The sequence below is a fragment of the Penaeus chinensis genome, chromosome 36, assembly GCF_019202785.1.
Source record: "Penaeus chinensis breed Huanghai No. 1 chromosome 36, ASM1920278v2, whole genome shotgun sequence".
NCBI classification, from domain to species: domain Eukaryota; kingdom Metazoa; phylum Arthropoda; class Malacostraca; order Decapoda; family Penaeidae; genus Penaeus; species Penaeus chinensis.
The window spans coordinates 11,038,058-11,052,987 of NC_061854.1; the positions used below are offsets into that span (position 1 = coordinate 11,038,058).

General features: G+C 36.6%; 1 protein-coding gene across 1 annotated transcript in view; it reads left to right on the forward strand.

Annotated features, from left to right (window-relative positions):
* Positions 1–3,930: 3,930 nt before the first annotated feature.
* Positions 3,931–14,930, forward strand: part of LOC125044829 (titin-like) — a 13,633-nt gene continuing 2,633 nt past the window's right edge. The window contains exons 1-5 of the mRNA XM_047641789.1: positions 3,931–3,964; positions 4,679–4,969; positions 5,354–5,479; positions 5,924–6,072; positions 7,360–14,930. The exon at positions 7,360–14,930 is cut by the window's right edge and continues 2,633 nt beyond it. Coding sequence (XP_047497745.1) covers positions 3,931–3,964; positions 4,679–4,969; positions 5,354–5,479; positions 5,924–6,072; positions 7,360–14,930 — 8,171 coding nt within the window. The remainder of the gene's footprint in view (positions 3,965–4,678; positions 4,970–5,353; positions 5,480–5,923; positions 6,073–7,359) is intronic.

A 14,930-nucleotide genomic window follows, 5' to 3' on the forward strand; every position in this document is an offset into this window, starting at 1 on the left:
GATACTGTCTCAGCTGAAGATGCTATTGAAATTGATACTGTCTCAGCTGAAGATGCTATTGAAGTTGATACTGACTCATCTGAAGATGTTAGTAAGGTTGATACTGTCCCAGCTGAAGATGCTATTGAAGTTAATACACTCTCAGCTGAAAGTGCTATTGAAGTTAATACACTCTCATCTGAAGATGCTATTGAAGTTAATACTCTCTCATCTGAAGATGCTATTGAATTTGATGCTGTCTCAGCTGAAGATGCTATGGAAGTTGATACTGTCTCATCTGAAGATGCTATTGAATTTGATACTGTCTCATCTGAAGATGCTATTGAAGTTGATACTGTCTCAGCTGAAGATGCTATTGAAGTTGATACTGTCTCAGCTGAAGATGTTACTGAAGTTGATACTGTCTCATCTGGAGATGCTATTGAAGTTGATACTGCCTTATCTGAAGATGTTAGTAAGGTTGATACTGTCTCAGCAGAAGATGCTATTGAAGTTGATACTGTCTCATCTGAAGATGCTATTGAAGTTGATACTGTCTCAGCTGAAGATGCTATTGAAGTTGATACTGTGTCAGCTGAAGATGCTATTGAAGTTGATACTGTATCAGCTGAAGATTCTTTTGAAGTTAATACTCTCTCAGCTGTAGATGCTATTGAAGTTGATGCTGTCTCAGCTGAAGATGCTATTGAAGTTGATACTGTCTCAGCTGGAGATGCTATTGAAATTGATACTGTCTCAGCTGAAGATGCTATTGAATTTAATGCTGTCTCAGTTGAAGATGCTATTGAAGTTGATACTGTCTCAGCTGGAGATGCTATTGAAATTGATACTGTCTTAGCTGAAGATGCTATTGAAGTTGATACTGTTTCATCTGACTGTATTGAATTTGATGCTGTTTCAGCTGAAGATGCTATTGAAGTTATTACTGTTCATCTGAATCTATTGATTTTGATACTGTTTCAGCTGTAGATGCTATTGAAGTTGATACTGTCTCAGCTTTAGATGCTATTGAAGTTGATACTGTCTCAGCTTTAGATGCTATTGAAGTTAAAACTGTCTCAGCTGAAGATGATATTGAAGTTGATACTGTCTCAGTTGAAGATGCTATTGAAGTTGATACTGTCTCAGCTGGAGATGCTATTGAAATTGATACTGTCTTAGCTGAAGATGCTATTGAAGTTGATACTGTTTCATCTGACTGTATTGAATTTGATGCTGTTTCAGCTGAAGATGCTATTGAAGTTATTACTGTTTCATCTGAATCTATTGAATTTGATACTGTTTCAGCTGTAGATGCTATTGAAGTTGATACTGTCTCAGCTTTAGATGCTATTGAAGTTGATACTGTCTCAGCTTTAGATGCTATTGAAGTTGAAACTGTCTCAGCTGAAGATGATATTGAAGTTGATACTGTCTCAGCTTTAGATGCTATTGAAGTTGATACTGTCTCAGCTGTAGATGCTATTGAAGTTGATACTTTCTCAGCTGAAGATGCTATTGAATTTGATACTGTCTCAGCTATAGATGCTATTGAAGTTGATACTATATCAGCTATAGATACTATTGAAGTTGATACTGTCTCAGCTGTAAATGCTATTGATGTTGATACTGTCTCAGCTGTAGATGCTATTAAAGTTGATACTGTCTCAGCTGAAGATGCTATTGAAGTTGATACTGTCTCAGCTATAGATGCTTTTGAAATTGATACTTTCTCACCTGAAGATACTATTGAATTTGATACTGTCTCAGCTTTAGATGCTATTGAAGTTGATACTGTCTCAGCTGTAAATGCTATTGAAATTGATACTGTCTCAGCTGTAAATGCCATTGAAGTTGATACTGTCTCAGCTGTAGATGCTATTGAAGTTGATACTGCCTCAGCTGAAGATGCTATTGAAGTTGATACTGTCTCAGCTCTAGATGCTAGTGAAGTTGATAGTGTCTCAGCTTTAGATGCTGTTGAAGTTGATACTGTCTCAGCTGAAGATGTCTCAGCTTCAGATGCCATTGAAGTTGATACTGTCTCTGCTTTAGATGCTATTGAAGTTGATACTGTCTCTGGTGAAAATGCTATTGAATTCGATACTGCCTCAGCTGAAGATGCTATTGAAGTTAATACACTCTCAGCTGAAGATGCTATTGAAGTTAATACTCTCTCAGCTGAAGATGCTATTAAATTTGATGCTGTCTCAGCTGTAGATGCTATTGAAGTTGATATTGTCTCATCTGAAGCTATTGAATTTGATGCTGTCTCAGCTTTAGATGCTATCGAAGTTAATACTGTCTCAGCTGAAGATGCTATTGAAGTTAATACTGTCTCAGCTGAAGATGCTATTGAAGTTAATACACTCTCAGCTGAAGATGCTATTGAAGTTAATACTCTCTCAGCTGAAGATGCTATTGAAGTTAATACTCTCTCAGCTGAATCTATTGAATTTGAAGATGTTATTGAAGTTGATACTGTCTTAGCTGAAGATGCCATTGAATTTGATACTGTCTCAGCTGTAGATGCTATTGAATTTGATACTGTCTTAGCTGAAGATGCCATTGAATTTGATACTGTCTCAGCTGAAGATGCTATTGAAGTTAATACTCTCTCAGCTGAAGATGCTATTGAATTTGATGCTGTCTTAGCTGAAGATGCTATTGAAGTTGATACTGTTTCATCTGACTGTATTGAATTTGATGCTGTTTCAGCTGAAGATGCTATTGAAGTTATTACTGTTTCATCTGAATCTATTGAATTTGATACTGTTTCAGCTGTAGATGCTATTGAAGTTGATACTGTCTCAGCTTTAGATGCTATTGAAGTTGATACTGTCTCAGCTTTAGATGCTATTGAAGTTGAAACTGTCTCAGCTGAAGATGATATTGAAGTTGATACTGTCTCAGCTTTAGATGCTATTGAAGTTGATACTGTCTCAGCTGTAGATGCTATTGAAGTTGATACTTTCTCAGCTGAAGATGCTATTGAATTTGATACTGTCTCAGCTATAGATGCTATTGAAGTTGATACTATATCAGCTATAGATACTATTGAAGTTGATACTGTCTCAGCTGTAAATGCTATTGATGTTGATACTGTCTCAGCTGTAGATGCTATTAAAGTTGATACTGTCTCAGCTGAAGATGCTATTGAAGTTGATACTGTCTCAGCTATAGATGCTTTTGAAATTGATACTTTCTCACCTGAAGATACTATTGAATTTGATACTGTCTCAGCTTTAGATGCTATTGAAGTTGATACTGTCTCAGCTGTAAATGCTATTGAAATTGATACTGTCTCAGCTGTAAATGCCATTGAAGTTGATACTGTCTCAGCTGTAGATGCTATTGAAGTTGATACTGCCTCAGCTGAAGATGCTATTGAAGTTGATACTGTCTCAGCTCTAGATGCTAGTGAAGTTGATAGTGTCTCAGCTTTAGATGCTGTTGAAGTTGATACTGTCTCAGCTGAAGATGTCTCAGCTTCAGATGCCATTGAAGTTGATACTGTCTCTGCTTTAGATGCTATTGAAGTTGATACTGTCTCTGGTGAAAATGCTATTGAATTCGATACTGCCTCAGCTGAAGATGCTATTGAAGTTAATACACTCTCAGCTGAAGATGCTATGAAGTTAATACTGTCTCAGCTGAAGATGCTATTGAAGTTGATACTGTCTCATCTGAAGATGCTATTGAAGTTATATGTTCACTGAAGCATTGAATTTATCCTCAGCTGAAGATGCTATTGAAGTTATACATTCATAGCTGAAGTGCTATTTAATTATACTGTCTCAGCTGAAGATGCTATTGAAGTTGATACTGTTTCATCTGACTGTATTGAATTGACGTTTCAGCTGAAGTGCTATTGAAGTTATACTGTTTCATGATCATTGAATTGATACTTTCAGCTGTAGATGCTATGAAGTTGATACTGTCTCAGTTTAGATGCTATTGAAGTTGTACTGTCTCAGCTTTAGATGTATTGAAGTTAAACTGTCTCAGCTGAGATGATATTGAAGTAACTGTCCAGTTGAAGATGCTATTGAAGTTGATACTGTCTCAGCTGGAGATGCTATTGAATTGATACTGTCTTAGCTGAAGATGCTATTGAAGTTGATACTGTTTCATCTGATGTATTGAATTGATGCTGTTTCAGCTGAAGATGCATGAAGTTATTACTGTTTCATTGAATCTATTGAATTTGATACTGTTTCAGCTGTAGATGCTATTGAAGTTGATACTGTCTCAGCTTTAGATGCTATTGAAGTTGATACTGTCTCAGCTTTAGATGCTATTGAAGTTGAAACTGTCTCAGCTGAAGATGATATTGAAGTTGATACTGTCTCAGCTTTAGATGCTATTGAAGTTGTACTGTCTCAGCTGTAGATGCTATTGAAGTTGATACTTTCTCAGCTGAAGATGCTATTGAATTGATACTGTCTCAGCTATAGATGCTATTGAAGTTGATACTATTCAGCTATAGATACTATTGAAGTTGATACTGTCTCAGCTGTAAATGCTATTGATGTTGATACTGTCTCAGCTGTAGATGCTATTGAAGTTGATACTGTCTCAGCTGAAGATGCTATTGAATTTGATACTGTCTCAGCTGAAGATGCTATTGAAGTTGATACTGTCTCAGCTGTAGATGCTATTGAAGTTGATACTGTCTCAACTGTCGATGCTATTGAAGTTGATACTGTCTCAGCAGAAGATGCTACTGAATTTGATAAGGTCTCAGCAGTTAATTCTTTTGAAGTTGATACTGGCTCAGCTGAAGTTGTTATTAAAGTTGATACTGTCTTAGCTGAAGATGTTATTGAAGTTAATACTGTCTCATCTGGAGATGCTATTGAATTTAATACTGTCTCACCTGAAGATGCTGTTGAAGTTGATACTGCCTCAGCTGAAGATGTTATTGAAGTTGATACTGTCTCCGCTGAAGATGTTATTGAAGTTGATACTGCCTCATCTGAAGATGTTAGTAAGGTAGATACTATGTCAGCTGAAGATGCTATTGAAGTTAATACACTCTCAGCTGAAGATGCTATTGTAGTTAATACTGTTTCATCTGAAGCTATTGAATTTGATGCTGTGTCAGCTGTAGATGCTATTGAAGTTGATACTGTCTCATCTGAAGATGCTATTGAAGTTGATACTGTCTCATCTGAAGATGCTATTGAAGTTGATACTGTCTCAGCTGAAGATGCTATTGAAGTTGATATTGCCTCAGCTGAAGATGCTATTGAAGTTAATACTGTTTCATCTGAAGCTATTGAATTTGATGCTGGGTTAGCTGTAGATGCTATTGAAGTTGATATTGTCTCAGCTGAAGATGCTATTGAAGTTGATACTGTCTCATCTGAAGATGCTATTGAAGTTGATACTGCCTCCGCTGTACATGCTTTTGAAGTTGATATTGTTTCAGCTGAAGTTATTATTAAAGTTGATACTGTCTCAGTTGAAAATGCTATTGAAATTGATACTGTCTCAGGTGAAGATGTTAATGAAATTGATGCTGTCTCAGCTGAAGATGCTATTGAAGTTGATACTGCCTCAGCTGAAGATGCTATTGAATTTGATGCTGTCACAGCTGAAGATGATATTGAAGTTGATACTACCTCAGCTGAAGATGTTATTGAATTTGATACTGTCTCAGCTGAAGATGCTATTGAAGTTGATACTGTCTCAGCTGAAGATACTATTGAAGTTAATAATGTTTCATCTGAAGCTATTGAATATGATACTGTTATTGAAGTTGATACTGTCTCAGCTGAAGATGCTATTGAAGTTGATACTGCCTCAGCTGAAGATGCTATCGAAGTTGATACTGTCTCAGCTGAAGATGCTATTGAATTTGATACTGTCTCAGCTGAAGATGCTATCGAAGTTGATACTGTCTCAGCTGAAGATGCTATTGAAGTTGATACTATCTCAGCTGAAGATGCTATTGAAGTTGATGCTGTCTCATCTGAAGATACTATTGGAGTTGATACTGTCTCAGTTGAAGATGTTATTGAAGTTGATACTGTTTCATTTGAAGATGCTACTGAAGTTGATACTGTTTCATCTGAAGATGCTATTGAAGTTGATACTGTTTCATCTGAAGATGCTATTGAAGTTGATACTGTTTTATCTGAAGATGCTATTGAAGTTGATACTGTCTCTGCTGAAGATGCTGTTGAAGTTGATACTGTCTCAGCTGAAGATACTATTGAAGTTGATACTGTTTCATCTGAAGATGCTATTGAAGTTGATACTGTTTTATCTGAAGATGCTAATGAAATTGATACTATCGCAGCTGAAGATGCTATTGAAGTTGATGCTGTCTCATCTGAAGATGCTGTTGAAGTTGATACTGTCTCAGCTGAAGATACTATTGAAGTTGATACTGTTTCATCTGAAGATGTTACTGAAGTTGATACTGTCTCATCTGAAGATGCTATTGAATATGATGCTGTCTCAGCTGAAGATGTCATCGATGTTGATACTGTCTCATCTGAAGATGCTGTTGAAGTTGATACTGTCTCAGCTGAAGATACTATTGAAGTTGATACTGTTTCATCTGAAGATGTTACTGAAGTTGATACTGTCTCATCTGAAGATGTTATTGAAGTTGATACTGTCTCAGCTGAAGATGGTATTGAAGTTGATACTGTCTCAGCTGAAGATGCTATTGAAGTTGATACTGTTTCATCTGAAGATGTTATTGAAGTTGATACTGTCTCAGCTGAAGATGCTATTGAATTTGATGCTGTCTCAGCTGAAGATGTTATTGAAGTTGATACTGTCTCAGCTGAAGATGGTATTGAAGTTGATACTGTTTCAACTGAAGATGTTATTGAAGTTGATACTGTCTCAGCTGAAGATGCTATTGAAGTTGATACTGTTTCATCTGAAGATGTTATTGAAGTTGATACTGTCTCAGCTGAAGATGCTATTGAATATGATGCTGTCTCAGCTGAAGATGTTATTGAAGTTGATACTGTCTCAGCTGAAGATGGTATTGAAGTTGATACTGTCTCAGCTGAAGATGCTATTGAAGTTGATACTGTTTCATCTGAAGATGTTATTGAAGTTGATACTGTCTCAGCTGAAGATGCTATTGAATTTGATGCTGTTTCATCTGAAGATGCTATTGAATATGATGCTGTCTCAGCTGAAGATGCTTTTGAAGTTGATACTGTCTCAGCTGAAGATGCTATTGAAGTTGATACTGTCTCAGCTGAAGATACTATTGAAGTTGATACTGTCTCAGCTGAAGATGCTATTGAAGTTGATACTGTCTCAGCTGAAGATGCTATTGAAGTTGATACTGTCTCAGCTATAGATACTATTGAAGTTGATACTGTCTCAGTTGAAACTGCATTTGAGGAAATTGATGACTTTATAGCAGTAGCTCCTGTTGAAGATGGGTATAATATCTCTGTGGAAAGTGCATTTGAGGGAGTTGATACAATCTCAAATGAAGTTTCAATTGAGAAAGGTAATGTTGTCACAGCTGAAACTGCAGTTGAGGAAGTTACTCTGACAGCTGAAACAGTACTTGTGAAGGCCAATAATGCAATTGAAGTTGATACTGCCTCAGCTGAAGCTGTAGTTGAGGAATATTCTTTCCCAGCTGCAGTTGAGGAAGTTGATGCTGTCTCAGCAGAAACTGCAGTTGAAGAAGTTCATACTATCATAATTGAAGCTGCAGCTGAGGAAGAACATACTGTCTCAGCTGAAGCTGCAATTGAAATTGATGCTTTACCTGAAGAAGTGATAGAAGAGGACAGTACAGCCACAAGTGAAGCTGTAGCTAGTAATATTGATGGTGTGATAACCGATTCTATCATTGAGACTGATACTCTATTTGATGTATTAGATACTGATATAGGTGAAACTGTGATTGAGGAAATTGATGCTGTATTCACAGAAGTTTTAAGTAAGGAAAATAATACAGTCTCAAGTGAAGTTGATAGTGAGGATATTGATGCTGTGTTAATTGAAGCTACTCTTAAGGATGTTGATACTGTCACAAGTGAAACTGTGCTTAAGGAGGTTGATACTTTCGTAATTGAAGCAGTAATTGAGGAGGTAGATGCTGCATTCAGTTATACATCTGAAGGTGTAGTTGAGAAGGTTCATGCTGTCTCAATTGAAGATGTAGTTGAGCAGGTTCATTCTTTCTCAACTGAAGATGTAGTTGAGACAGATGCTGGTTCCACTAAAACTGCATTTGATGCTTCATTTATGAAAGCTGATTTTGTTGATTATGACTTAACCAGAGTTCATGTGAGTAAAGTTTCAATTGAAATTGGAGGTAAAGAACCTGAACCTGTGTTTGAGGAAGGAAGTACAATTTCAGTAGGTGATGGTATTGATGTTTTTGCAACTCTTTCAAATAAGGCTTCTGAGAGTGGTAATAAAGCAGCAATTGTGGAAATTCCGGAGTCTCCTGGAATTACATCTGATGATATATTATCATCAAAAACTTTTGTCGAAGCATCAGACATAGTATTAACTGAATTTTCAGATAGTGATACTAATGCTATACTCAAGGGAGCTAAAAATTTGTTAGTAGAGACAAAAACCGTGTTGGAAATTAAGCCTATTCCAACTGACTCTGTAATTAAGGCTGTTGATGTTTCAGAAGGTTTGGCTGAGGATATTGGGACTATTATAGGGATGCAGGAAAATAACAAAATTAATGTAGATGAATTTGCTGAACATCATCAGGATGTGTTAAAGGATGTAATAGATACTACAAACTTGCCTGCTTCTCTTCAAGATCCAATGAATGCAAATGTTGAAGATGCTATGATTAGGAAAATCAGGTCAAGAAGGAGCACAGATGAAAAAATAGTCCAGGAAGTGCTAGTGGAGGAAATGGCTGAAGATTTATGTTCCTTTAAAATTTTCATTCAGAATACAGAAAATAGATATTATGCATTTGAAGTAGATGAAAACAATACCAGACATTTCAATGAATTTTCTGAAGTGTTGCATTACCTTGATGATGAAATTGGATCTCAAGGGGAATGTAAAGAAGTACATATTATAAGAGGTGGTGGAATGGGGGAGTCCAGTTATCATGTTGCAATTAGCAAGTCTTCTGCAGCACTTTATGACTGTAAAGTGGTTGATATGAAGAAAGTTGTAAGGAAGACACAGGCAAGTACTTCTCTTTTCAAGCAGAACTATGATGAGATGCATTTAAAAAGAGGTATTGTGCCCAAAGGTGTCAACTCAGGGGAAGATAATTCTTTTATTTCTCAAGGAAAGCAAGGAGCAAGTGAATCCCAGAAATCAAACTTGTTTGGAGGTATAGGATTTGGGAACAGTGCAGAAGGCCTTGTAAAAGCAGCAGCTGTAGAACTTGATATTAACTCACAGGATCAGCTAGTAATAAGGAAAGAAAAAGATGCAGATACTGAAGATGGAATATTGTCTACAGTAGATGATGAAGTTGATGAACCCAAACCAGCTCATGAGAAAGAATCTGTTAGTCTGCCCGTATCTCCTGATATGATTATACCAGTTCAAGATGCTGATACCAGTGATTTGGATATATTAGTAGATAAAGGGTCATTAGAAACAAAGGTGGAACTAAATTTAATCAAGCCATTGGGTTTACAAGTGGAAGAGGGGATACTTTTTGATAAAGTTGATAATGTTATTCCTGATGTGAAGATACCTTCCATGCATTTGGTTGGCCATGAAGTTGATATTGGCACCACAGGATTTGTGGAAACCAATATAGATGATATTGAAATATGTGATTTTGAGGGTCTTGGGATAGACATTCAGAACCCTGCAATAGAAAGTATTGATAACTTAGAAGAAGTAGTTGCTGATAAAATTGACCTTGAAATTAATGACATTTGCAAAACAAAAATGATGAACAGTTTACCTGCCCAAGATCCTGATAGTTTTCTGGAAGATATTCAGTTGCCAGGAATATATAATGTTTACTTGTCTAGAGTAGAAGAAAGTCCTGAAGTACTGTCATCAGAAATGGCAGTTGATTCTTCAATAGTTCTTAATGTTCTCACGTTGTCAGAGAGTGATGTTACCGGTTTGGAAAGTGATAAGATTTTGCCCAGAGTAGAGACTGCAGTAGGTATTGCTGAAAATCCTGAATCTGAAATTGATAACAACTTTGAAGACATACCAAAAACACATAGTGATTCTGATAGAGATGTTGCTATAAATGATTATGATTTTGATGGGGACTTTGAATCATTCCTAGATAGTTTGCCCACTGATAAGGTAGAGACCCCTTTAGTAGCAAGTGAGGTACTCTTTGTAGATCATGATCAGTTTTTGAAAAATGATGTTGATAATGTAATAACCCCCCTTTTAGGAGATCTTGGAATCACCATTGAAGCAACTTCTGAATTACAAGGGATTTTTGAGATAAGTGATGAAGATCTGTCAGATTTTGTGAAACTTGTAGACAATGAAAACAGTGAAAGCCTCATTGGCACTGTCATCCAGCAAGACACAGTAGAAACATCTCGTGAAGAGAAGGCTCTTGAAAATGTAATTGACAAGAATAACATTGATGGTGCAGGTGACATGGGTGATGTGAGCTTAGAAGGCATTGTTTGTAGTTATGAAGTAAATGAGGATATTGACAATGAAGTATCAGACACAGTGAAAAAATCAACTGTTAACCAAAGTAGATACAAGGAACAAGAAAAATTGCACCATGGTATGTCACATTCTTATCAGGATTATTACCCACTCAAGGATACAGAAGAAGAACTAAGTTTTCAGGGTACACAGGCTCGTTTGAAAGAGCTAAATTATTATACAAATTTAAATGGGGATAAAGTATTTTCTCCTGATGTTATGATTAAACTTGTACCAAAGCAAATACATATTTCTACCAAGGATGAAAAAATTATCTCACAGGAAACTATATTTGAGGACAGAAATACAAATAGGCTGTCAGATCAGGTGGAAGAAGATATGGAAATAGTGTTGCCTTATGAAATTCTGGGAAATGATGAGGAACTGTTATCTGTACAAGAAACTGATATGTCAGTCAGTGATGTTTTTACTGTAGAGGACAGCAAAGAGAAAGATACTGATAATGACTGTGGAAAAACAGGCGAAGAATTCAAACCTGCTTCTATAGTTCCTGCAGAAGATGACAGTTTAAAAGAAATTCACCTGGATGATTTAGAATATCTTTCACAGTCAGAAAGTGAATTAGAAATCAATAACTTTTATGATCCACTAGGCACTGAAGTAGATACCATTGGTACTTTGGTTGATGATATTACTGAAGTTACAACAGAGGTGGAAGAGGCTGAAGCAACAGATCTGCAAGGACCTATTGTGAGTATTGCTGGAGAAGAGAGAGATTTTATTTCATATAATTTGGAATATGAGGCTTCAATAGTGGAAGTTCCAGATGTGTTACCAGAAGGTATGGGCACTCATTTAGATGAAACATTCTTTACATCAAGACAAATGTCATTTGGAGTTGAGCCTGATGTTTATGAAAATACATATAAGGGAATAGCTCTGGAAGATTATGATTTACAAACAAATGAATTTTCACATGGTTTAACATTGGATTCTAGTTTAGTGAAAACTGAAGTTACCCTTTCTGAAGGGCTCAGTGACGAACAGGTGATTCCAGTTGAGACATTTGAGTTTGATTCAGAAATTTCTATTGATGGTAAGTGGTTAGAGAATGCAAAGTTGGAAATTCAGAATAAGGATTTGAGTGGGGTATCTTTTGCTGAACCAGAGGAAGAAGGAATATTTACTTCTGAATCAGTTGAACTATTATTTTCACTTGATTCAGTTGAGGAAATTGTTATAACTGGATCATCCAAACAAGAAGAAATCCTGGACCTAGAACCAATCAGTGAAGAAAAAGATAAAGTTGGAGAGAAAGCCTTCACTTCAGAAACAGCTGAGCCATTTGAGGAGATTGAAGCATTTAGAGTTCCAGTCATTCCTGGAACAGAGAAAGAGGTTGTCTCTTCAGTACCAGGTGAGGAAGGACTAGGCATGCTAGAAAAAGAATTAGTTAATGCTCTTGAGCCACTTGAAGTTCTTATCAGTACTGAAACATCAGAGGTAATGCATCATGATGCAGTTGAAAAAGAAATAATCTCATTTGAACAAGTGGAATTAGAAATATTTACGGTAGAACCAGCAATAGAAGTGTTAGTTGCCCTTGAGTCTGTCCAAGAAATTCCAAAAATGGATGAAAAGGAAATAATTTTGGAAAGAGCTGAGGAAGAAATATTAATTCTTGATTCAGCAAAAGAGGAAGCAGTTTTTTCTGAATCATTTTTTGAGGAAAAAAATATTTTTGAATCATCTATAGACAAAACCCTTCCTCTTGAGCAAGTTCAAGAAATAGTTTTTTCAGAGATTGGGGACAAGGAAGTAAGCAATGAAATAACTGGAATAGAGATAGTAAATTTTAGATTACAAGAAGCAGAAAAAGAAATGCATTTTCTGGATTCTGCAGAATTTAAAGAAATGCATTCTATGGAACCAGCAGATGAAGAAATGCTTGCTATGGAACCAGCAGAAGGTGAAGAAATGTATGATCTGGAATCTGCAGAAAATGAAGAATTGCATTCATTGGAACCAGCAGGTGATGATGAAATGATCCCTCTGCCTGATCTGGAATCTGCAGAATATGAAGAAAAGTATGATCTGGAATCTTCAGAATATGGAGAAATGGAATCAACAGAAAATGAAGAATTGCCTGCACTGGAGCTAGTTGAGCCTAAAGAATTATCAGTTTCTAAACCAGCAGAAGAAACTGTCACCCTTTACTCAACTGAGGGCAAAATGTTCATTCCTGATGTACAAAAAGAGAAAAGAATCACTAGAGAAGCTTCAGATGAGGTAACATTCAGTGAAGAAATAACAATATCAGAAGAATTAAAGATGCACTATGAGATTCCAGTAGAAACAGAGAGTGTACCAAGCACCATGGCTGAAGAAGTCCTAACTATCCTGCAAGAAGCCTGGGTAACACTTGAGGGCTTTGTGGAAAATATGACATCTCCACAGGGAGCTCTGGAAGAGGAAATGGAAGTAACAGAAATTAAGAAGGAAGAAATAACATCACTAGAAAGCAAGGTGAAAGAAATTGAGATTGAAGATTATGTATCATCAGCAAAAGAAGTACAAATGGTGGAAGCAGAATTGGAAGAAGAATTGGTATATGAACTTGCAGAAGATGTAACACCTGAAGCTGAAACCACAGAATTTTTATCAACTTCTAAACCCATGGAAAATATAATTGAGAAGGTAGAAGTATTAGCATTTGAACCTGAAGAAATAGCAATGCCTGAAAATGGAGTGGAGGAGATATTGGCTGGTGAATCAGTAGGAAAAGCAGTAATACCAGAAGTTAAGACTGAGGAAGAAGTACCAACATTGGAACCCAATGTTCCAATATCTGAAATTGAGATGGAAGGACCTGAAACCAGAGTGGAAGAGAGGGTTTTAGTGTCTGAATTTGTACCTGAATTAGAAGAGGTCCAAGAATCCAAATTTGTAGAAACAGTTTTCTCATCTAGTACTGAGGTTGAGGAAGTCCTGTTAACATCTGAGCCCATAGAAAAGGTAATAATATCTGAAGTGGAGATGGGAGTGGTATCAACATATGACATTGATGAAATAGTAGTACCAGAAACTGGGATGGACGAGGAGTCAGTAACTGGATCTGTAGAAGGGGTAATAATTGAAGCTGAAATAGAAGAGGTATCAAAATTGGCCAATGAAATAGTAGTACCTGAAGGTGAAAAAGAAGAAACATTAGGACCTAAAACTGTGATAGAAGAGGTTGTGTCAACACTGGAAAGTTTGATAAAGGAAGTTGTATTAACACCTGAAGCTGTACTGGAAGAAGTTATGGCAATTGCTGAAGCTGGAGTAGAAGAGGTTATGGTAACACTTAAAACTGTGGTAGAAGATGTAATGACTGCACCTGAACCAATGATAGAAAATATTTTGCCAACATCTGTGACAGCAGTAGAAGAGGCTTTATCAGATTCTGAAAATTCAGTTGAAGAAATTGAGGAAACACACAAAGCAGAACCTAAGGTGGAAGAGGTGTTGGGACCAAGAACCAAGTTGGAAGTTGTTTCTACAGTTCCTGACTCTGTGGTAGAAGAGGATGAGCCTATGATACTATCTGAGGCTACAGTAAATGAAATTTCAACAACTAGATCTGATGTGGAAGAAGTGGAGACATTATCAGTCAATACAGAAATATTTGTAGTATCTGAAACCAAAGTAAAAGATGATTTGACACCAGAGGGTATTGTTGAAGATCTTGTGATATCATTTGAAGGTGAAGGAGAGGTTTTTACACCAGAAACTGTTGTGGAATATATGGAAATACCTAAAAGTGTGGTAAAGGAAATCACACTAAGACCAGAAAATAAGCTGAATCAGGAGACTATGCCAGAGGAGCCATTGGAAGTCCTACAAAATTCTATTACACCACCTGATGACCTGATAAGCAACCAGATCTCATTCAGAGAATCACATACTAGTGAGATGGCAAGCCTTAGAAATGAACTGAATGAAGAGAAGCTGGTAGATCCTGAAATGCAAATAGTTGAAGACATAAGTGCAGAACTAGAAATGACACAAGTTAGGCCAGTTATAATAAACCAAGAATTACCAGTAGATGAATCTGTGATTGAACAACTGGTGGAATCAGAGCTAGTGCAAGATAAATCAGAAGATTTTGAGTCTGAAGTGATGCAGGCTAAACATGTAACAAGTGATCCAGAATCAATGTTTGATGAATATGTTGTCAACTCAGATATTATGCAGGTAGACGTTGATCTGACTGAACCAGAGGTGATAAAGGCAGAACCTGTTACTGAGTCTGTTAGTAGAGAATCAGAAGTTGTACATGAACCTCTGATGTTAGAACCAGATGTGATGCAAAGAAAACCAGT